Raw genomic sequence first — 23,319 nt, 5'->3', positions numbered from 1 at the left:
TTAGAAGCTTGAAAATAAAATCTCCTGGCTGACCCCGTCCTTTTTCGTTTTTACAAACATGGTTTAAGGGAAGCATAATTTGTACTCATTTCTGTCAATTTAAATGCAGCTTTCGTATCAGAGGGGCTGTTTTGCACCATCACCTTCATTTGATGTCAGCTACAAGTGAAATTTTCATTTATTTAAGGCTGTGACCACATATTACATTTATAGCACTAAGAAAATGTTCCTGTTTAAAACAGGAACTTCTCTATAGCCCTATGATTTGTAGTGTCACGTGCAACATCTGTCCAGTTACATACAGCATTACAGGGGGGTTCTCAGACCCTCTGCATCCCATAGTCCTCTGCTCTTCCTCCCTCCCAGCTGTCTTTGACAGCTGCTAATGCAGGATGGGGCCCAGGACTTTGTAGTGCTACAAAGGAAAGCATGCCCATAGCGTAAGCTGTATTACAGAATAAGAAGAAAAACAAAGTGTGCTTCCCTGACAGATATGAAAGCTATTTTGATTGTAAAAACAGTAGGTTGCTAATAGGGGTTTTTCTGTTTAGAGTAATTTCTCTCTCAGATCAAGGCTGCCAAGTTCCACCACTTACTGCAAATCAGGAAGATCAAGGTAAACAGAAAAAAATATGTGAGAGGTGCGTGCATGCATGTCTTCCTCCACACAGGAGGCAGGGAGGGGGAAGGGTCTCTAAGCTCCATGGGTAACATCCTGGTGAAAAACCAGTTTTTATTTTGACCGCTGCCAGGAAGAGTGGGTGCTGGGTTTCCTGCTAGAGCGCTGTTCCTGGATGCATGCGCAAGTTCCATCTCTATCAGCCTAAAGCAAATTGGTGTCAAATTTGAAATTTTACTTCCCTGATGCTACCTGAAGGAAGCAGATCTGTCTCTTCCTCTTGATACCTGCTGTAAGATTAGCTGGAGGCCTCCTGATCACTTCAAGGTGGCGGAGAGGAGGACAACAAATATTTCAGTTGTTCAACCCCACACTCATCTGGTTTTGGATAGACCAGTAAATAATTCCAGCATGGGGCAAACAGATTTAAACTCATTAAAAATTCAGTATATTTTTATAAACCGAATATAAAATGCCCTAATGTCTGATGTCAGGCATCATGTAAAATACAGAGACATTCATTTAAAAAAAAAAAATCAGCTTGCTATTGGTTTTACTATTGCAGTATGCTTGCATTTTTCATTCATAATGCCCATGGTTGACTCTACACAGGGATGGCCACTTTTAGCTATCCTCCAAATAACCATATCTGGGATTTCTTAAAGAACAATGGGGAAAAGAAAAACCTTCATCAGCCACAGTCACTAGTATGTCATGATGAACATGCAACCAACGCTGCTGATACAAATATTTTCAGTGGATCTTGCTATGAGTTTGTGGGTTTCCATTTCCTTGCCATGTTAAATCCCAAGTCATGTTTTAAAACATCTTCGCTGCAGTAAATGAAAATTAGAAAAGGAGGAGAGACTTCACATACAGAACAGACAGCAAAAGCTGACGAGCTTCTTACCAAAGACTGTTTTCCTATGCTGATACACTTAGGAATACACAAGAGAAATACAGAAAAATCTATTTAAAGTAAATCTGGCTCTATACAAAAGGTTTCTAAAAGTGCTCAAGAACGCAACATTAGATTTGCCACTTCCAAGGTATTATTCAAGACGCCCTTTACACCAGTGTAAGGGGAACTTTTACATACCTCTGAATATTCTCTGTTTAAAGTGGGCTTTTCCAGGGGAAATTACCAAAGTTTCTGGAACAAAGGGCACACAAAATGCATGGAATAACATTTTGTGACCATTTTACAGTTGTTTCTTCAGTGGATGTGTTATTTTGGAATCTGTAGCATCCTACTTATACACACAGATCAGTTTTTAAATTCTGAATTTGGTTTCTGAATTTCCTAGCATGGATAGCCAATACACCACAAAACTACTGCCTTGTTGGAACAAGCAATAATAAAGTGATAAGGCAGTACACTCTTCAAGTTATGCCTGCGTGACTTCATTCATGTTTGTCTCATCACTAAGGTAAGCTGCATTTAACTTCTGTCATTTACCACCATTTCTGATCTGTTAACGGGTTCAACAATGAACAACTAAGTGAGACCCACATCTGAAGAGCTTAAAAATTGAAGGAAGCAGAAAGGTCTTCTTAGTTTCATCCCTGATTAGAAGGCTGCACGTCTCCATGTGGGACCTTTGGTTTTATGCTAACTTGTATGTGTATATGAGCAACAATCTTGTCAATCACTACCAAAATGCTGTTGACCAGGGGTTACCGTTAATAGTCAGCCTTGATCTAAACTTACACAGAGCACAATTTGCGCGTGGTATTATCATGAACTTCAAAACCATATGCCTGCACATTTTAATAAAAAAAAAGGAGACAACACCTAGGCGCATATCCAAAATGTGAAACGACAGCAAACAGAATTTTAATAATATGCTCTTTCAAAGCAGCTGTCAGGCCTGGTAAAAACTTATATGAATGCTACCTACATGAAGGCAACCAGAAACCTGCTATATTTGCTGCACACTAGGGGTATGTGAAGCAGGCCGTATTCGATTCTGATCTGGCCCGAACTGGGGACAGTGATTCGATTCATTGATTTGGATCACTGTCCCTGGTTCAATTTGGCCGCATCCAAATTTGAAGATTCAATGCCAATTTGGAAAACCAGTGATTCGGACATAACCGCAGCTTTAAATGTTTTTTTCTACATACCTTGAGGTACCAGCGCGGCTCATGAACGCTGTGATGCTAGGGCAGATGGAACGTCCCACAGGAGCGCGGGGGCCCCCCCCCCATGCTTGGTGGTGAACCTGGAAGTGGACCAGAAGTACTTCCAATCCACTTCCGGGTCCACCAGGGAGAGAGTGTGTGTGGGGGGGGGGGGGGGCGGCTGCACCCCCTTGACCGAGGGGGCAACCCAGGTGCCTCCCTCAAACCCAAGAGGCACCAGTCGCTGAGATGGGGGGCCACACTCCCTGGCAGATCTGAAAACGGACCAGAAGCACTTCTGGTCCACTTCTAGGTCTGCTGCCAAGTGCACTGGGGAACCTCCCACACTCCTGTGGCACACTCCTTTGGCACACTCCATGCGCCCCAGCATCGCACCATTCACAAGCCACCTGCTACCTACAGGTACGTAGAAAAAACATTTAAAGCTGTGTCTATGTCCAAATCTCCGAATCTTTCTGAATCTCTCCGAATCGATTTGGAGGGTTCCGATTCCATTCAGAGATTGAAAGGTCTCCTGATTTGATCTGAATTTGGAAATTCAGCCACTGAATCAGGCCAAATCTCTGCCAAATTGAATCGGGGACCGAAGCTTCACGCAGCCCTCCTGCACACTCCCTTTATGGAGTTCACACAAAATCTGGCTGCAGAAAATCAAGACTGGGGCCTGATTTTAGAAATCAAGTAGCACTGTACTATACAACACCACACGGGTTACGAAGGAGTCTTATTTTAAAACCATTACTGTATAAATTAGCATCTTTAAGACAAAATCACCCGTGATCCCATAAAAGATAACCACCCATAAAAATCCTTCCTTAAATTATGATGATTCGTTACTGGCTGGGGTGGCTTAGCTGGAGACAGTCCTACCTTGACTAAGGAGCCAGACTAGATGACCATGTCCTTTCCAGCTCTACTTTCCTATGATTGATTCTATGTTACAAATTAGCGAACTACTTATTGTATTTTCTTGCATACTACATGCCCCGAAAATAAAACATGCTCTTTGCTTCTGGAAAGCAGAATGTAGAAAAAAAAAGATTCTTTTCAGAATCATGACGACTGACAGAGAAAGACTTCCTGGGAACATAAGCATCTAGGAAGTGTGGTATCCCAAGAGGCAGTCGGGGTAAGGCAGCATAAACTTCCTTGTGTGTCTAGGCCACAGACCCTTGGAAGAGTGGAAGACAGACTGTTACTCCTTTACTGTAAATAGTTCTTAAAATAAGTTCCTGTAAAAAATAAAAAAGTGTTGTTTCCACACTACAAGCCTCGCTGAGACGCAATGGACTGCATGCAGCAGCTCACTCACCCTCAGTCAGGTGAGCAGCTTTTTAGCAGGGCAACGTCTAGTGTTAACTCATTCACAGCTGCTGGTGAGGCTGTAGCTTTCAGCTGTCTGAGCTTGCTTATACACGAGCACAGAGGCTGCTCCAATGCACTGTAATTACAGCTGTGCTGCTCTAATTAAAACACCCCTCCCTCCGTACCCCTGGAACAGTACAAAAGTGCCCTACAAGCCCAGGGAGAAGTGGTTGCTATCTTGGTGGCCATGTGAGTAATAGTGTCATAGACTTCAGAGACGTTAGGGCTGGAAGGGACCTCGGAAGATCATTGAGTCCAGCCCCTCGCCCAAAGGGCAGGAAGTCAGCTGGGGTCAGAGGATCCCAGCAAGATAAGCATCCAATTTGCTCTTGAAGGTGTTCCATGTAGGTGCTTGAACCACCTCCGATGGCAGGCTGTTCCAGACCCTGGGGGCTCGGACAGTAAAGAAATTCTTCTTTATGTCCAGCCTGAAACGGTCTAGCAGTAGTTTCTGACCAGTCGACCTTGTCATCCCTTGGGGCGCTCTGGTGAACAAACGTTCCCCCAGATCCTGATGGTCACCCCTGATAAACTTATAGGTGGCCATCAGATCACCCCTGAGCCTGTGCTTTTCCAAGCTAAAGAGCCCCATGGCTGTCTACTTGCTCTATTCCAACCCTGCCTCTATTCCAGCAAAGAAAATGCCAGCTTTTACTTATTTTTTGACTGTGAAAAAAGTAATAGAGCAATTCCTCTGTTGCAAAGAGCTCAGAAAGAACACAACAGGTCAGAATGTTTTTGATGCTATGAATTTCTGTTTGAATCTCTGGGTTTATGCTGTGAATCATGTATAGGCATTTTCACAGCTGACAGTGCTAATATTGTGTGGGAGCTGCATCACCCTTAAAAAGATCTCATGGCACGCTGGTTGAGAAGCACTGGGCTATAATATTTAAGGCAGACAGCCTCCCCTGACCCCTCTTGTTTTCAGTCCTCTGTATCCTGTGAACACAGGAGGGAAATTCAGACTGAAACCCAGCTTCACATAGGTGCTTATGTGCTGCCCCGAGATAGGCACTTAAGTCCAGGAAAGAAAAGAGATTTAAAATTCAGTCCTTCCTGCTGGCAAAGACTTCCTCTGCTCAGTGTACTACTAACTGTTGTGATTCTGATTCTTGTGCATCTAATTGCCCATTTACCGTATATGGAACTTGGCCTTGTTCGTTCCACTCCCAGAACTGGATACCTGAAAGGCAACTGTCAAAGTCCCTGCCAACCAGCCAAGCTGGCTTACAAAATTAATGCGCAAGCCAGTTAGGTAAAGAGTCCAGCTGTCTTACTGATTCTGCCCTTCCACAATTTGGAGGAAAAGGTGCAGAAGGGAAACTAAGAAGCAAAATGCAGCAGATGAATGAAAGAGAACAGAACATTATGGCTTTTTACATTTGTGCACAGCCTGAACAGTATCGAACTTGGTTGTGCCAATATGAAAACTGCTACTTAACCGCTCATTCAACACACATAACTGATAAGCTTTAGTGACTGAAATAGTAAAATAAATATCAATGCATTACTGAATTATCCAAATGATTTTAAGCAAAATTCATACACGAAGCTCTTAATTTAAACTATATAATGTCAATTTTATAGAAAACTTAGAATACAAATGATGCATTACATGTTACATGGCTAAGTAAGCCATATTATATAGCTAATGAGAAACGGCAGTAGTCAGTGACGGAAAAATAATTGTATGAGATATTCAGTTCCATCTAAGAAGACATCAGATTTGCTATAAAATGTTAATCGTTACATAATTAACAGATATAGCTGCAGGCCTTTTATTTAAAATAATTCCGACGTAAGTTATCTAAACTGTGGTAAAGCCAAGCTGAACTTAAATTTTGCTAAAATACCAATGATAATATCATCACAATCTAAAATATAAACATATTTACTTTGTTGTAAATATATTATCAGCAAACAACACCTCACTGTTTACTTTAAAGCAATATATGAAAAAGAAAAAACTTGTCTCTAACATGCACAACTTGTCACCTTTGTTAAATGTCCACCCATTAGTAATACCCTGCTTAGTTCTTCAGTTACATATTTAAATTTCATCAGCATCAGCATATATAGCTTCTGTTCAAGGACCACTGCCAACAACTAAGTTCTTTCCCAGCAATTCCAACCACTTGAGGTGGAACTAGCAAATAAAGGGCTAGTTTTTATTATGAGCATAAGCAGATCCTGGTTTGTAAGTCAACTGTCCCCAAAAAGAAGAGCTCATATAGGACAACTGCAATTCTATCTTACTTCTAAAACCTTATGAAGAGTAAGCTTTCCTAAACCAAACATATAAGAAATAAAATTCAAGACATTCAAGCTATAACAATTCAAAACTTTATTTACAGGAGGAGTGAATGTTTGAAAACTATCTGTTTGCTCTCTATTGCACCCACAATTTGTTAAACTAATCCAATGCTAAGTAGCCTAATTTTCCAATGACAAAAAGGGCGTTTATGTCAAACCACTGGGTACATTAAATTTCATAAGCAGAAAGCATTTTAACTATTTTAAAAACTTTTAATACAAGAGCTCTACGAACACAGCTAGAAAAAAAAAAATCTCAGAACTACCTTAATTTTAATTTTGAAACTTTTGCACCGACCTCCTACAACTGCCCAGACATAAAATGTTAAAACTACTCAAAAAGGGGGATGTTAATAACCACTCAAAGCTGTGAACTAGGTTCTATTTAGAAATCCATGATGTTTCCCTCTATATCGTCATTGATTTTGCTCTGTGCTCAAACTCCGGCCCCACTGATTTTTCACTTATTTAGAGGAAGAATCTGATGAAGATTATGGATGATGATGGTAACAATTACCACCTGTCACAGCACCGGTGACTCTCCACAGGTAAGAAAAACTATTAATAGTTAACACTAATAGCTTAGCTGAACAGGGCTTTTTGATGAAGCTCAAAAATCAGAACATTAACGTCTATCAAACTTGTAAACACTCTGTCTTCTGTGCCTAATTTTAAAGGGACACTGTAGACTTGAAATGGGGAAACTGAATATGTAGAAACAACCATTCAACATACAGCAGAAACACACTGGAAATATATCCCCACCTAAACTATCAGCAGTACTTACTAAAGATGTTAACATGTTGGTCTGGTTTTACATTGTCTTTCTAATAAGGTAAAAGCAAAGGAAAAATGTTAATTTTGAAGATTTTAAAAAAATGTATGCACGTTTTAGAACGTCTTGGTAACTGAAGAAACTCAGGGTACTATTAGAAATATTTTGCTATCATTCAGAAAGTAATTTTTCTTCCTGTGCAAAAAAAGAAGTTGTACATTTGGGACCCAAACAGTGAAGTTCTTTTTCTTTTTATTAGGGAGGGGAGGCAGGGGGAAGGGTGAGGACATTCATTTTCAGGCAAGTTTGCTACACATTAAAAAAGGAATATCAGACAATCCTCTAAGAAGTGAGGTTAAACATGAATATTCCATTACCCTTTCATGTTTGAAATCAGATTATTTTATTCACATATCTCAAGAAGCACATTTCATGCCTTATTTACACCCCTTTTTGTCTTTAGCAGCCTATACGTTAAATCATATGGCCGGCCTTTCCATTCCAAATTAAAAGATGGTAAAGGGAATGAATGTTGAGTAGAGGATGGTGACATAAAAATCCTGTAACATGATTATGGCTTTAGGTTTTGTCTTGTATTTCCTGATATGCCAGATAAAATAGTTGTATTCACCTATTATATTAATATATACCCACACACACATTACAAATTCAATTAAAAATACAAATAAGGAAATGTATATGCTGCATAACTGCATTCACAAACTCGATTGCTCACAATACTCATCTCAAAAACTACACAGACCATGCCACAAGCATGAATCCACAAAATTGCTGCTAATGATGTTTTAAAACAAAAAATAAAACGTATATTTTCTCCTATCCCACAGGGAACAGAAGAAGAAAAGGTCAGCACTGAATCTGACATCAGTCCATGGGCTGGAAAATAATGAGATGCTGCAACTACCGTCAAACATTCACTTTTCAGAGAAAAACAGATGCATTTTTAAGTCTGTTATATATGTACTGTTCCCAAAAAAATCTGGGTTTGCACATCATTTTTATTACTATATTTACTACTAGTTTTTATTTCTTTGGGTATATATGTTACTGACCAGGTCCATGAAAAAAAATCTGCTCTCCATTATATACAAAAATGGTCAGAAATTTAATTACAACTAACGCAGGACACAGTACATTTTGTGAGTTAACAGGTGTCAGTTTTATATTGCTGAACTGCAGAAAATTGAAGACGCCTTCAAGAAAATATAATACTGACTATATCTTTTGATTTTAATCATCAGGCATACTATGGCTGCCTGGAGAACACTACACAAACTTAGTAATTTCCACCTGCCTCACATGCCTATTTCCTAAGATTAGGCTTCCCAAAGAACCCTAACGAAGCAGGACAGCATACATGCCGCAGACCTTCTCGGACTGGCTATGCACAAGTTGCGTTTTCCCTGGCAGTAGCACCCAGCTGAGAACCACTGAGGTAAACTGGGGCATCACAGCAGGGGTTTTCAATAGGGGTAATGACAAATTCAAAAGAAGCTGAGGAAGGATGACTCTTAAAAGGTTGAGAACCACTGCTATAAGGGACAGGACTAGGAAAAATGGCCTCAAGCTGCAGCACAGAAAAATTCATTTGGAAATTGAGAACTTTCTCACTATATGGATGGTTACACAGACTGCCTAGAGAAGTTATGGAATCCTCATCCCTGCAAGTTTGCAAGAGCAAGGCGCCTATTCACGTACACTGAGACTGCACCGATGCTCTGTAATTACAGTGCATCGGAGCAGGCTTGATTAATCGAGTCTGCCAGAGCGTAGTAATTACCGTGCTCCAGCAGAGCCCAGAGCCACATGTATCAGTGTCTCTGTGCTGAAAAATGGTGGCAGCGATGCTTTAACCAAGGCTCATTCAGTGGTGCCCCCCCCGCCTCCCAGCGCTCGTGTATAAACACCCACAGATACTTAACTGGGGTGGCTCAGTCAGCACAATCCTGCCTTGAGCGGGGGATAGATTAAAATCAGTGGTTTTCAGACTTCCTAAGGTCACCTAAAATCCTCTCATATTGCTTCTTTTACTGCATAACTTGTGGAACCCCTGATGAAATAACGTGGAACCCATGGGACACCATTTGAAATACCACTGAACTAAGTGACCTTATTATGTCCCTGCCAGCCCTACTGTTCTTTGAACATATGATCTTGAAAAGGAAAAGAGAACTCAATTTGTAAAGAGTTTTAGGGCAGTTTAAATAACTTAGAGATCTGGATATGGATCATTCTTTAAAAAATAACTTTAAGCGTATGCTTATATTTGTGTGCTTTTATATATATATTTTTTATATATAGATATAGATATAATGTTATGTTTTGGGGCAACTGGTAGGAAAATATTTAACACTAGCTGTGCAACTGGTTAAAGAATATTGTTTCTGTGTTACATCAGCAAATCAACATTTCCACCTAACTAGTAATGATAAAGCTGCCAAAGGACATGATTACAGCTATTAATTCTTGCATTTGTAGCATATTCTTCTCAAAACTCCATGACACCAGGGTAAGAGTTCTCATGAGGATTTTCAGCAGACTAAATGGTAGGATGGAATGGGTAAGACTAGTTACAAATGGCTAGAGTGAAAGGAAGGTGGGCAATAACAAACATTTTTATAGTCAGTATAGTTGCATTTCCCCTTGAACAGTAGTTTGTACTTTGAGTGCTATAAAAAAGCTCCAGAGAAGCAATTTGCCACATAGGCTTTAAGTTAGGGAGGGATGCCCCACTAAAATGGAAAAGGCAAGGTTTATGATGGTAATATTGCAGCTACCAAGTTACATTTTTCTGAGTGCAAGCTGCCAGTTTTGAGCCGATCTCTGGTTCATGCTGACTGCCAGAATTTTGGTCAAAATAAAGGCATGATTACTCAATGTGTAAATAAAAGCCAGCACACACAATATAAAGAAAAGCTGTTTGGACATGCATATTACTCCAACTAACTCCAGTTAGGCCCCCAGTTCAAAACACAGTGAGAAAGACAGGATTTGTTATTTACAGGCAAGTTTAGTTGAAGGATCTTTCCTGAACCTAATCTGACAATGTTTCTCCCTGTGTGTCAAGGGTTGAGTTAAAATGAGAATGGTGGTAACCTGAAGATCACTCCACCGTACCATAGTTCCTGCTTGAGCTGAAAGCTCTCCTCACAATAACATTAGATTCACCTAGTTATTGTTCAGTATGCCTTCAATATTCACACAGGTAATTTTCAGTGGTTGGTTCAAGATTGCCAGGTTGTTCCCATGGATATCATTGCAGCAACTGGATTTGCAGTTTAGTAGTACTGCACTAGGTTCACAAATATATATGACTACATCAGAAGAAAAATGAATTTGTCAGATATATAGGCAATACTGCTTCAGAAATGAGAATATTGCCCCATGAGTAGCTGTGACTAGACAATAATAAACTAATCTCCACATGAGATAAACCAAAAGATGCAGTAAACCAAAAGGTCCCTTTTCTTCTCCTCTTAAAAGTCAGTTGCAAACCTCGTTCTTGTCTTGGTAGGGTTTGGGACGAGGTCTTCAAATTTAGTAACAATGGTTTGTTTTGAAAATGTTATTTTAGGACGGCACAGAACAGGAAATGTGGGTGAAAGTTTAAATGTGAGATACAGAGCTATGCTTCTATAAACTTAAATCAGAAAAAGTATTCAGCTGAATTGACCTGTTACAGCCCATTTGAAAACCCTGCACCCTGAGGAATACATTTGTCATCTTCAAATCCAGAACTATCTTGAAAAAAGAGTGCATAAAACTGAAAGGTTTGAAACAAATATATTATGTAACTATGAGTTCTGGTCCATTTAATACCCAGTGTAAAGGTCAAATGTATATGTAAGTAAAGAAATCTTTCCTCAACTAAAAATCAATGTATTCTTCCTTCTATCAAAACCTTTATGTACACTTTAAAGAAATGGAGGAGGGGTAGCGGCTTGAAGATTTTTTGGGGGTACAGAAAGACAATCACTGCAACCTCCTTTCTGGACTGTTTTGCAAAGCAAAGTGATTTGGGTTCTTTTAGTCTGCTCCAAGAAATCTGAGACAGCTAGTCAGGCTAGTGTAAAAGCAGCCAAGGGACTCTGCTGCAGAAGATCCCAGACTGTTTAGAGCAGTGGTTTTCAAGCTCTTTTAATCTGCGGGCCCCTCAAAAGTTTCAAAGAGGTGCAGACACTTTTGGAAAATTTCAATTTGAATTGAGGTAGATGCACAGGTTGAAAATCATTGGTTTAAAGAGTCAAATTCTGACTTGGACATCTGCCTTTGGGAAAACTACAAAGAGTCTTCTCTCTGACACCTAATCAGCTGACTCAGGACATTTTTACACATGTAAGTGCTGCAGCGCCAGGTGCGGTGACGCTTGCATTTGTATAAGCGGCAAAATGCGCCTCAGCGCTGAGCAAGTGGTGGCAGCATGCTTTTGCACTAAAACACACTGAAGGTGCTTTAGTTCAAAAGCACACCGCCATCATTTTCTGCGGGCTGATGTGCATTTTGCCACTTGTACAACTGCACGTGGAGCAGCACAGTTCACCTCAGCTCATGTGCAGAGCAGACTCAATTAACAGAGTCTGCTCCAGAGCAGCCGATCTTCAGCGTGTCACGGGAAAAAAGGCATGTGTATAAATGCCCTCTACGTACAATCTTTTAGTAGCTGCCAAAGCATAGATCTAGACAAGGATCTGACTGGTCCATTATTCTGGTATTCCTCCTTATTCTCCAGGGAACTCCCCCGATAAATGGAACATCCGAGGAAGGCACGGAAACAGGTTTAAAAAACGGTTAGCCTATGTTTCAGGAGACTGAGAGGACGTTTGCTTCTGGTGCATTCTCTCTTTTGGCCTACACTCTTTTTTGAAAGTACTTGGGTTGTTTCCATAGACCTAAGGCCTCTGCAATGTGGACCAATGCTTTTCGTAAACTCCTAGTTTTGATAAGCGCTGTACATCACATTAGATCAATTAACATGAAAGGAGATGAAGATACTTCTAAATGAAAGGAGCTAGGGTCTTGTAGATTAGGTATGCTCAACCTCAGGGCCATGGGCCAGACCTGGGACACAGAGCGACATCCTCTGGTTTACAGGGCTCCCCAATCTGGAGACAGGAAAATGGTGTCAGTATTAACTGATACTGTCCTGCTACCAACTTCCTGGACCCATGGGGAGCTGCCCCTAGGCCCTGAACAAAAGATCAGTGTGGTTTGGGATCCAGCTGACAAACTGACCTCATGCCACTTATCTGGTCCATGAGACCAGAAGGCTGGATGCCACTGTTTTACGTGGCTGGGTAAGATCTGCTCCTGTTGCCCAAAGGAACCTAATGGAAGCAAAAAAAAAAAAAAAAGCCTATCAAGCCATCTCTGGCTGAAAGCAGTTGCAGGAGCTAGACAGGTAACTCGCTTCAGAGACCCAGCCAACAGAAAGGGTCTTGGTCTTCCCTGAATATTTTTCTTTCCTTCTGGTTCCTTATGGCCTGTAAGGGATAAAGGAATCCTCTAGTAAGTCTGTGTACTGGAGTGTGGCTAGTAACACAGGAAGGCCTACGTGGCCAATTGCTTTTACTTTTGTAGTTACCTTATGCGTAACTGCAAAGCTATTAATAGCACCACCTGCTGGAGACAGAAACAAATAAGCTCTGGTTGAAATGTCAGATGTATGCAAGAACCTAAAATAAATCTACTTTAGTTTTTGTTTTGATCCTAAATATTCTAGATCCTGTTTATATACAATAGTGTAAGAGTTGCAACCTGTAACAAGAACAGGTTTCAGCATAACTGAATTTAAAATTTAGTTCTTTCTTGTTGCAAGTTCACTTGCTATGTGTGATAGGAAGGCAGCACTTGTTTTGCTCCTGTTACTAACTGCTGTAGTGTTTTCACCTCCCTCTCTCTCTCACCCTGTCAGAGAAGCAGGGGAAAAGGACAGAGGCAAATGTATACACCAGAGTAGGTTGATTTAAAATCAGCAAGCCAAAAGCCCAGTTTAAATAACTGATTTTTATCAACTTTCCCAATGTGTGCATGTATGTGCATAGGCATGTATATATAGGTGTGTGCACGTGTGTATGCGCATGTATGTGTATATGTGCGCATGTGTGTATTGTGTTACAGTGTTATATTGCCCAATGAATATAACGATCAAAACACTGATTTACAACTAAATGCAGTGTTTACAGTAATGTTGGTATATCCATTTCCTAGGCACATAAACTCTATTTTTTAAAATATGTAGTTTAACATATTTGGATTGTTAGAAATCATACATTTTAGTATGCTATACAATTCTGAGATATATTATTTCTTATTCAATAGATGATTAACTTTTTGCTCATATTTGTAATACGCTACAGTAAGATGGCAATTTGAATTTAATTAAACACACAAAACTAGCCCTTCAAATTTATTAAACAAAACATTGATAGGCGAGAAGCATTTTTCATAGCACTGCTTCACTTGGGCTACCAGGCTTTGCATCTCTTTGTTGTACTGCTTACTTTTGGCACACACTTTTCCTTTCCCAATGGTACAGAACATTTCTTGAAAATATTCCCAAAACGGTCTTTTTTGAGACTTGAAGACATGGCAGTTTTTTCCTCCAGTCTCCAGGTGTTGAAATCAAGACTAGTTTATGCTCAACAGAATATTGTTCTTTTTCCTGCACTGTCTCGAGGCCAGCGCTGGTCCTTTCTGTTGCATGCACTGCTCGCTACTGTGCTCCCTCTCCCTCCTCCTCCTCCACCACGACATAACCCACTGGACCTTTCATCCCCACCACCACCCTCCCCAACACACCTCCCCCTGCTACCAGTTCCTGAGTTCTGCTATTGTAACCCTGTGGCCTTATGTGCTGCAGTGTTTTAGTTTAGAGATGTGGATAGAGCACTTGAGAAGTTAGTGCTTACTTCCCTCTACATATGCAAAGAAACTAAAAAAGGCCATGTAACTGAGGTACCCAAGACCCATTCAGAAGCAAGGGGTTGATAGTGAATAAGCAGATGGTTGTTCCTCCAAGAGCTGGAGAATAAGCCTCTATTCTGGATGCAGAATCATAAATATACATAATCCGAGAGAAGAGCTGATCAGAGCATAGGTATAAAGAATGGAACAGGAGTTTGATACCATCAAGGTGGGCTCGGGGGATAATCTTAAATCAAGGAGTACACAAAGTGGCTGCTGGAGTCAGATGCCAGGTTCCAACCCTTGAGATGACGTGGTTAATTTTCTGCATCCAGGAGTATAGACTCTACATCCCTTGCAGGGTCAAACCCCTAATACAGGGGTGGGCAATTATTTTGGTTGTAGGGCTGCTTAATGAGTTCTGGTGAGCTGTCGAGGACCTCAAGGATAGCCCTGTCCCCTGGTCACCATCTTGGGATGAGAAGTCTGCCCCCTAACCCCTGACCTTTGCCACTGGAAGTACCTCCTCCCCTTGCCCCCAAATGGACTCCTTTTGGGATGGAAGGCTTGCCATTTTGGAATCGGAAAAAAAAAAACCCACCCAAAAAACAAAAACAAATCATACCCTCAAAATGCCCACTATAACATATTTTAAATTTTATTACACAAATATTGTCATGGTTCATGTTTCTGTACTGTATATAGAGATGATTGCATAATAACTCAAAAATAAAGTCTCACCCTTGGATATTCAGTGTGAGGGATGTGGGGTGTGGTTGGGGGTGCATATGTGAATATGGTAGGGTGTTGGGGGGTTGTAAGGGGGTATGGTCGTGTGTGGGGGGGTGTAGGGCATGTGGGGAGGCTACGGGGGCAGGGTGTGGCTTTGTGGCATTTGTGGGGTGAGGGAGGGTGGGGGGACCTCCCCACATACTCCCTCCCACGGCGCACAGCCTCTGCTAGCAGCAGCAGTAGCCGGCTCCATTGCACAGGGCTTTCCCTAATGGCATGAGTGCCGGGAGCTGCATGTGCGCCATGGGGAGCCGTGCACGACAGAGGCGGGCCAGCTTGACTGCGCTCCTTGCCACCACGTGCAGCGCTGGCCAGAGATGCGCACCACCGGGCAGCAGTGCCTGCACAGGGCACAAGCACCCTGAGCGCATGCTGCTTCTGCCGCCACTGGCAGGGGTTCTGCCCTCCTGGCAGCTGCAGTTCCCCCCTACCCCCGCTGCTTCCCTACCTGCTGCTCAGAGCAAGTGGGACACCAGGAAAGCCAAGCAGGGTCCCTGGCAGCTGCAGCAGTGTCCCCACCCGGAAGCTGTGTGCTGGGTGGGCCGTGCCCTTCCACCCATGAGGGCGGGAGCAAGGTGCATGGGCTGGGTGGGGTACAGTTAGTTGGTGGATGCCCACCGGCTGGCTGAAACTGCCCGGCAGACCAGATCTGGGCTGCGCACCGTATTTTGCCCACCCCTGCCCTAATACATGAAACAGACCCATTTACTAACCTTTACTTGACCCGCGAGAGTGATTATCCTAGACTGTGAGGGATTGCAGACAGCAACATGAATTGGTGCCATATTTTTAAAGCTTGACTTCAAAAGTTACATGTTTTCTCCCTCATTCTTATATAGAATAAAAATCAGCCTTCAGCTCCAGAGTTTTTAATAGAGGCTCAAGGACAACCTACTATATTTAAATTTTAATAGATTATACCAAACTCATATCTTAGCCTATGTCCTATTCAATTTAAACTTGATTTTAAGCTAGTTTATCTTTAAAAAAGAAAAATAATTTTAATTAAAAAAATATCAAAAGAAAACCTGATTTAAATAAAAAAAAATCCAATTTTACTTTTTTCATAGTTTCATAGTAGCTAGGGTCAGGAGGGACCTGATCAGATCATCTAGCCTGACCCCCTGCCACAGGCAGGAATGAATGCTGGGTTCACAAGACCCCAGACAGGTGATCATCCAACCTCCTCTTGAATTTGCCCAAGGCAGGGGCGAGGACCACTTCCCGGGGAAGTCGGTTCCAGATTCTGGCTACCCTATCTGTAAAACATTGCCTCCTGATCTCTAACCTAAACCTGTTCTGCATCGGCTTATTATCATTGTTCCTCATCAGCCCAGGTGGTGCTGGGGAGAATAGGGCTCTTTCTATTTGCTGAAGAATCTTCCCTGATGAGTTTGTAGGCAGCCACCAGGTCCCCCCTCTGCCTCCTCTTGCTGAGGCTGAACAGGTTCTGGCCCCTCAGTCTCTCTTCGTAGGGCCTGTCCTGCTGCCCTCTCACCAAGCGGGTGGCCCTCCTCTGAACTCTCTCCAGGTTGGCCACATCCTTTTTAAAGTGCAGCGCTCAGTACCGGACGCAGTGCTCCAACTGCGGCCTGACCAATGTCGCATAGAGGGGGAATATCACCTCTCTGGACCAGCTTGAGATGCATCTTTGGATGCATGACAAGGTATGGCTGGCCTCGCTGGCTGCAGTCTGGCATTGGTGGCTCACGTTCATCTTGGAGTCAATAATGACTCCAAGATCCCGTTCCGCCTCAGTGCTTTCAAGAGGGGAACTCCCCAGTCTGTATGTATGCCGTGGATTTCTTCTCCCAAGGTGCAGCACCCTGCATTTGTCTACGCTGAACCGCATCTTTTCTCATCTGCCCACTTTTGTAGTCTGTCTAAATCTATTTGCAGCCTCTCCTTCCCTTCACGTGTGTCCACCTCGCCCCACATCTTAGTGTCATCACCAAACTTGGACAACATGCTTTCAACCCTCTCGTCCAAGTCACTCATGAAGAGAGACCTTGTTTCCCCTAGCACCCCCTGGCATAACAAGGAATAATGGCCACAAGTTGTTGGAGAGGAGGTTTAGATTAAACATCCGTAAGAACTACTTCACAGTTAGGGCAGCCAGGACCTGGAACCAACTTCCTAGGGAAGTGGTGCTGGCTCCTACCCTGGGGATCTTTAAGAAGAGGCTCGATGCCTACCTGGCTGGACTCATCTGAGTCCAGTTTTTTCTCCCGCCGAGGCGGGGGCTCAGACTTGAAGATCTACAAGGTCCCTTCCGACCCTACTTCTATGATTCTATGTTAAACACTGTGGGCCTGAGGACCGAGCCCTGGGGGGACCCCACTGCTCGCATCTTGCCAGGTTGAGTACGACACGTCCACTACTCTCTGGGTGCACCCCATCAGCCATTTTTTTTACCCATCCAATTGTGTAGGCATCAATGGCACAGTCACCTAATTTGTTGATGAGCATGGGGTGAGAGTCAGTGTCAAAGGCCTTCTTAAAGTCTAGAAAGACTATGTCTACACCGACACCATCATCCAAGGATTTAATTACTTGGTCATAAAAGGCAATCGGGTTGGTCAGGCACGACCTCCTTTGATGAACCCATGCTGATTGCCTCCGAGCATGATCTCCCCTGCTGGCCCCCCACAGATGTGCTCCTTGATGATTCTCTCCAAGATCTTCCCGAGCACTGCAGTGACGCTTACAGGCCTATAGTTACCTGGGTCCTCCTTCCTCCCTTTCTTAAAAATTGGGACCACATTAGTTAGTTTCCAGTCCCACAGCACCTGGCCAGATGACCACGAATGCTCATACAGCTGGGCCAAGGGCTCCATAATGACCCCTGCCAGCTCCCTCAACACCCTTGGGTGGAGGGCATCTGGACCTGCAGATTTTAAAATGTCCAGCCCTTCCAGAAGATCCCTAACTACATCTGCACTGACCCAAGGCCTGACAGAGCTACCCCCAAGATTGTCCCTACCTCTGGTAGGAGGGATGTCCCCATCCCTGTTCAAGAAAACAGAGGCAAAGAAACTGTTAAAAATATCAGCTCTCTCATGTGGTGTAGCCACAAGATTACCATTTTAGTCTTTAATTTTAAAAAATTATCTATTTTTATCCACCGTCGTATACTCCTTTGTGACAACTGCTGTTGCAGACTGGTAGGCAACTAAGATTACGAGAGCCAAACTGACAAATCTCAGCTGGGAACACTGGCACAGCAAAGTAGCCAATGGAAAACCAAGGCACAAGAAAATGAAAAACCAAAGCTCTGGTTCAAGGCAAGATATAGTTAGCCTCATATTATTTAAAGCTATGAGCTTTTTAATTGGTTATGCTGTAATAAAGTGTGAGCTTTATTTTGGGGTTTGGATGTATTTTCTGGATACCTTTCTCCATAGCAAGTGAGGACAAGTATTTTTATTATATGTTCATAGGACTGTTTTTCTTACAGTCTACCCAGCTTGTAACCCCGAAAGACATTCCATTTCGTACAGTTAAGATGCAAGGCATTCTTGCTGAAGGGACTTAACTAAAGCCAATATTTTTTCTTTAGACTTTCAAGAGAGGAGATGCAGTGGCTTACAGAGAGCCTTCTGCAAGGCTCAAATTTTCCCAGGCTTTCTTGGGTTGAGGACAATACTGAGTGTTGGTGAATAGCAAGCAGTTTGGCAACAGAGCTTAGAAATGTCTCTGGCATTGAATATTTTTTTTTTTTTTTTTTTTTTTTTTAAAGTGTTTACACCTCCAACAGACTTTTTAGAACAGGGTTCCCAATCTTCTACTTGGGTCCCATTAGTGAAGCCAACTTCTGCTCGACTTGCAAACACGGCCAACCCCACTTTCAGGCCAATCCCATCCAGGAAAATAAAGTTTCTGGAGCTTGGGATCCCATAACATTCAGAGGGTGGCCCCTAGTTTGGGAACTGCTATTTAGAATCTTAAATCAAAAGTGTGTATAAAAAAACCCTTACTCTGAACATGAGAGATATTATGGAGAATCTCTTGACAATAAGTCCAGGGTTCAGTTTATGTAGTTATATTTTTCTACAAACTTTAGAACCAAAATAGATTAACCTGCTTCCTCAACTACAGACAAAGAAGTTAGAGGATCACATCCTAGGTGCACAGTATTGCAAGAAATAACAGTATGCAAATAAATTACATTAATTTAACTGATGTGATGAGGGAGAGCCATTCTTTGAGTTCTGCAAACTGGGCAATAAATGATGAACCTGAGCTACCTGAAAATCGACAGAAAGCAAAGGTATAACTATCTTCTGATGTTCCTGTAACCCTCTTGCTCCATTCCTGAACTTTCTTCCTTTTCACTACAATGGGATACAAATTCAAGCAAGTATTGTTATTCGAAGGGGAATGTTGATTTATTCTGACAATCTAAAAGCCCCTCCATGTCAAAAGGAAACATAAAAGAAGAAATATAAGTTATAAAAACTAACTGATCTATTTAGTTTTCAAAAAGAAACAGCAGGGAAATACTGAAATACTTTCGGTCCACTTCCAGGCCACTGAGCACAAATGGAGGGCACCCCTCCACACACTCCTATGGGATGCTCCATCCACCCCACCATCTCAGCGGTCAGGAGCTGCGCCTAGTACCTTGAAGCATGTAGAAAAAAAGTTTAAAACTGTGTCGACAGCCGAATTGCTGATTCTCTGAATCTGCATTGAATCTTCAGATGCTGATTCAGCCGAATCAAAATCGGGACAGTGATCCAAATCAACAAACCAAATAACTGTCCCCCGATTTCGGCTGAATCCGAATCTGAATCCAAAACTAATATGGGCTGTTTTGCATATTCCTAACAAGTACCTATTCCAGACTTTGAAGGAATGGATCTCTCCTGAGAAGATAAGTTACATAATCTCCCATATGAAATGGGGAAAGTAAAAACTACCTTTTACTTCCTCACCAAGTAGCTACCAGGAAGAAAGAAAGGAGAGGAAATGTGTGTGTTAGACTGATCTCATATACTCTAATCCCAGCTACCAGAAAAAGGAATCCCTTCATACTGCCACTAAAAAAGCGAATGGGCAACCTGGGTAGGAAATCTGTTTTGATTTAGTAAATCTATTTTGGTTTAGTAAATTTTCCCATGGTTTATTTTTCATCATGCTGCTGACAGTTTTAAACAGAGAGAACAAAGCCAAGTATACAACAAAAGCCACAGTACAACTTTTTGGCCTAGGTATAATTTATATACAAAAAACTCAGATAGAATATTAATGTTTAAAAGACATGCACTCAGAAGCTAGAAGATTCCCATAGTTAATGCTGCTGCGTAATGAACGTGGATCATTTTTAAACTAATATAATGGAATCCTGATCCTTAAACAAATGGCACAAAGAACTTACTAACGATAGCTAACAAAAATCCAACACTTTTTATTTCTGATCTCCCCCCCCCCCCCCCCGCATAAGATATGCAGGAATATGGGTTAGGTGAAGTATTGATTATGCTGAGAATTAGGAGGTAGGAAGGGAGAGAAGATACCCTGGGAGGTAGTTGCTGAGCTAAAACTTTTTAAAAATTTGGTCTTCATAAATATTTCCAAATTCAACTTCTATATGCAAATTTGCTAATGCATTTGCTTTCTTCTACCAGAAAGAAGGAAGCAACTGCACATGTTTAACTTGACAATACTTTTATTTAATATAGGTAAAAACGCAGTACTCCTTAAAAAGTGTCTTTATGTCAGTCTCTACAAATAACCAAAAGGCATGTTTACACAGACAAAGAGCTCAGTAAGTCTCTTACCTGATTGGGTCTTACTGGGATGAGGCTGTCCACCTGCTCCTTGCTGAGGAGGAGGACTTGCTCCTGCTTGTCCAGTACCTTGTACTGGGCTTGCGCTGGTCAGGGTCCCAGTAGGCAGTGGCTGACCTCTCTTTAAGAGCTGCTTCTGTTCTTGCTGGCGGAAGCGTGGAGGCACCTCACGAGGCAGGTAACGGGATGCAGCTGGCTGCTGCCCATTAGCAGATGCACGCTTGCCATTGCTGCTGTTGGTAATAGTGCTGGTGGAAGTACTGGTACCGGTACCGGCAGGTTGGGGCTGGCTTAAACTGGTCTTAATAGATTCTGGCACTGTATAAAATAAACATACATTTATTTAATCCAGGGGAGAAATAAGAATTAACTGCTTTTAAAGCCAAGAATAAAAAACCAAACAAACACTGAGTTTATAACCCACCTTTCAGATACACCACAAAGCAAAACAAAATGAATAAAGGAACTTCTAAGGCAGCAAAGTAGCAAACACATTCATTTTAGGAAGAAAAAGTTTATCAAGTTTCTGCTGAGTGATAGTACTGTATAAAATAAACAATGCGATTCTTCATATCCCAACACTGTGGAAAACAGCACAACTTCAACAGAAAGAATAAATGGGGTAGAACTAAATTTACTTTACTAAATACTTTGAGACATATTTAACTCTAACTCCCACATTACAGCTTAAAAACATAAAATTCTGCTTGAATGGAACTCATGCACTAGACTAAAAAATCACTTATTATTTCTCTATACAAGAGTGCACAATCTACAATATTTTTCTGAACAGAAATAACCCTGAAGTATAGTAGCTCAAAAAGCATTTAATTCATAGAATCATAGAGAAGAATCATTCCTATCCAAACCTTTCTATATAAATCCACTGCCTAATCTATTAGCAAAACTACACTTAACCCAGACACACCCACGAGATGTAACATCCTAATCTGCCACAGGTAAAGCAGGACCATGACAGCCAACATCCTGCTGCTGCAAAGGTTATTTAAGAAAATCTTGAGAGATACAAGTAGAAGGACCACACCTCTTTTTACTTGCATTTGTGACATCCCAATGGGATTTTCTTTGTGACCCAACCTTATTCAGTAATTTATTCTTTCTCCATGAACCACTCACCCAGTCACACAAAAGGCAGCTAGCTGTGCCTCATGAAACAAAAGTAGACAATCATTATTTTCAATAACTATTCTTTATGGCAGTGGACTTTTTGGTTGTGCTTTCCAGGTGGTCTGTCCTCCACCCCACAATGCTATCCAAAAACCAAGTTCCAACCCCCTCTCTCTGCAATATGAAGCTGGTATGCAGTTTCAGTGGCTCATGCCCCCAGGTGTCCAGTCCTTGCTTGCTGTGCTGTGAGACTTGCAGAAAGCTACTTAATAGAGATGCAATGCTTCCCATATGGACTAGGGAATACTGGTGTGAGAAAGCTTTACATTGGTGTGCCTGGGTCCACATTAGATGTACTGGCATGTCTTTGAGGTGGTTAGCTGTGTTAGTCTCCAGGGTGTCCCTCATCTTGTGCCTGACTTTAGATTAACTAACTGAGAGTGGCCTGAGCTTCCATAGGCCACAACAGCTTTGCCATATAAAAAGTCTCTCGAGAACTCACTGGACTGCTATTCTTCCACCTCCACTTCCTCAGGACCTAGAAGCTGGTTTTGGTGACTCAGTCTTTGGAAGAGGCCAATGAAGAAGACCTCATGGAATCACTGTTATAACACCCAGCCTTAGTGTACAGGGGGTGGAAGGCCCATTCTTGCAAGGGTTTGGCTCACGGGGTCACCCGTGCATCCCCAAAACATTCTCTTACCACAAGTGAGTTCTGTTGGAGGATGCCCCCCTACCCACTTCTAATTTTATCATTAGGTCCTGGTCCCACTAATACCCCACACAGGCCCCCGCCTTCCCCTTTCAGTATCTAGGCAGTTGGCTTCCTGTAAACCTACATATGTACTCAGACTCAACACTATCCACTTCCTTCCTCTCGTATCTTACCCCAACACCAAGCACTAGCACTGTCTGCCACTTGTGGATGATGAGGACCCTGGTTAAACAGTCTTTACTTCAACCTGGTCCCACCAGTTATATACCGGAAACCTCTGCATGGTGCCATGAAGACAGACTTCTTACTGGCGTGACTTTCAGCATCTCCCAATGTTTGACCATCCTGTGGAGAAAGAGGGATGCTGGTACACCCCTAGTAAGAGGAAGTCAGGCTGGGTAGAAGAGGGAGTTGGGAAGGAAGCCCAAGTTTCAGGTTCTCCAGAAGCTCATGCTGGGGTTCTGGCTGCCCTTCCCCTTCACAAGCTCATTTTTGCATGCCCCACACGAGGCCCCACAAAGTTGCAAGACCTCCTCATTAACCCTCTTCCTTCACACTCCCTACATCCAGTAAAGACCTAGTGTGTACGTGGTGGCGGGGAGGTTCACCAACAGCATAGGAGGAAGAAGTTCCCTGATCTTAGTTCTGGTCTCCAAATCTGGCTCAGCTTGCAACAGCTCAGAATTGGAACTGGAAGGAAAGTTTGACTGTTTCAGCTTCCAGTTGGAACATGCCTGCTACAGCCATA

The 23,319-nt window shown here is 42.3% G+C and overlaps 1 protein-coding gene across 6 annotated transcripts in view; it reads right to left on the bottom strand.

Moving 5' to 3' along the window:
• Positions 1 to 23,319, bottom strand: part of TNRC6C (trinucleotide repeat containing adaptor 6C) — a 178,027-nt gene that overhangs the window by 73,770 nt on the left and 80,938 nt on the right. For all 6 annotated transcript variants that reach the window (XM_090061612.1, XM_090061614.1, XM_090061616.1 and 3 more), the window contains one exon: positions 20,720 to 21,046. In XM_090061612.1, the coding sequence (XP_089917738.1) occupies positions 20,720 to 21,046 (327 nt within the window). The remainder of the gene's footprint in view (positions 1 to 20,719; positions 21,047 to 23,319) is intronic.

Source organism: Crocodylus siamensis, chromosome 8, assembly GCF_052110815.1.
Source record: "Crocodylus siamensis isolate JL-2025a chromosome 8, ASM5211081v1, whole genome shotgun sequence".
In the NCBI taxonomy this organism is placed as follows: domain Eukaryota; kingdom Metazoa; phylum Chordata; order Crocodylia; family Crocodylidae; genus Crocodylus; species Crocodylus siamensis.
This window is presented reverse-complemented; position numbering and strand designations above follow the sequence as displayed.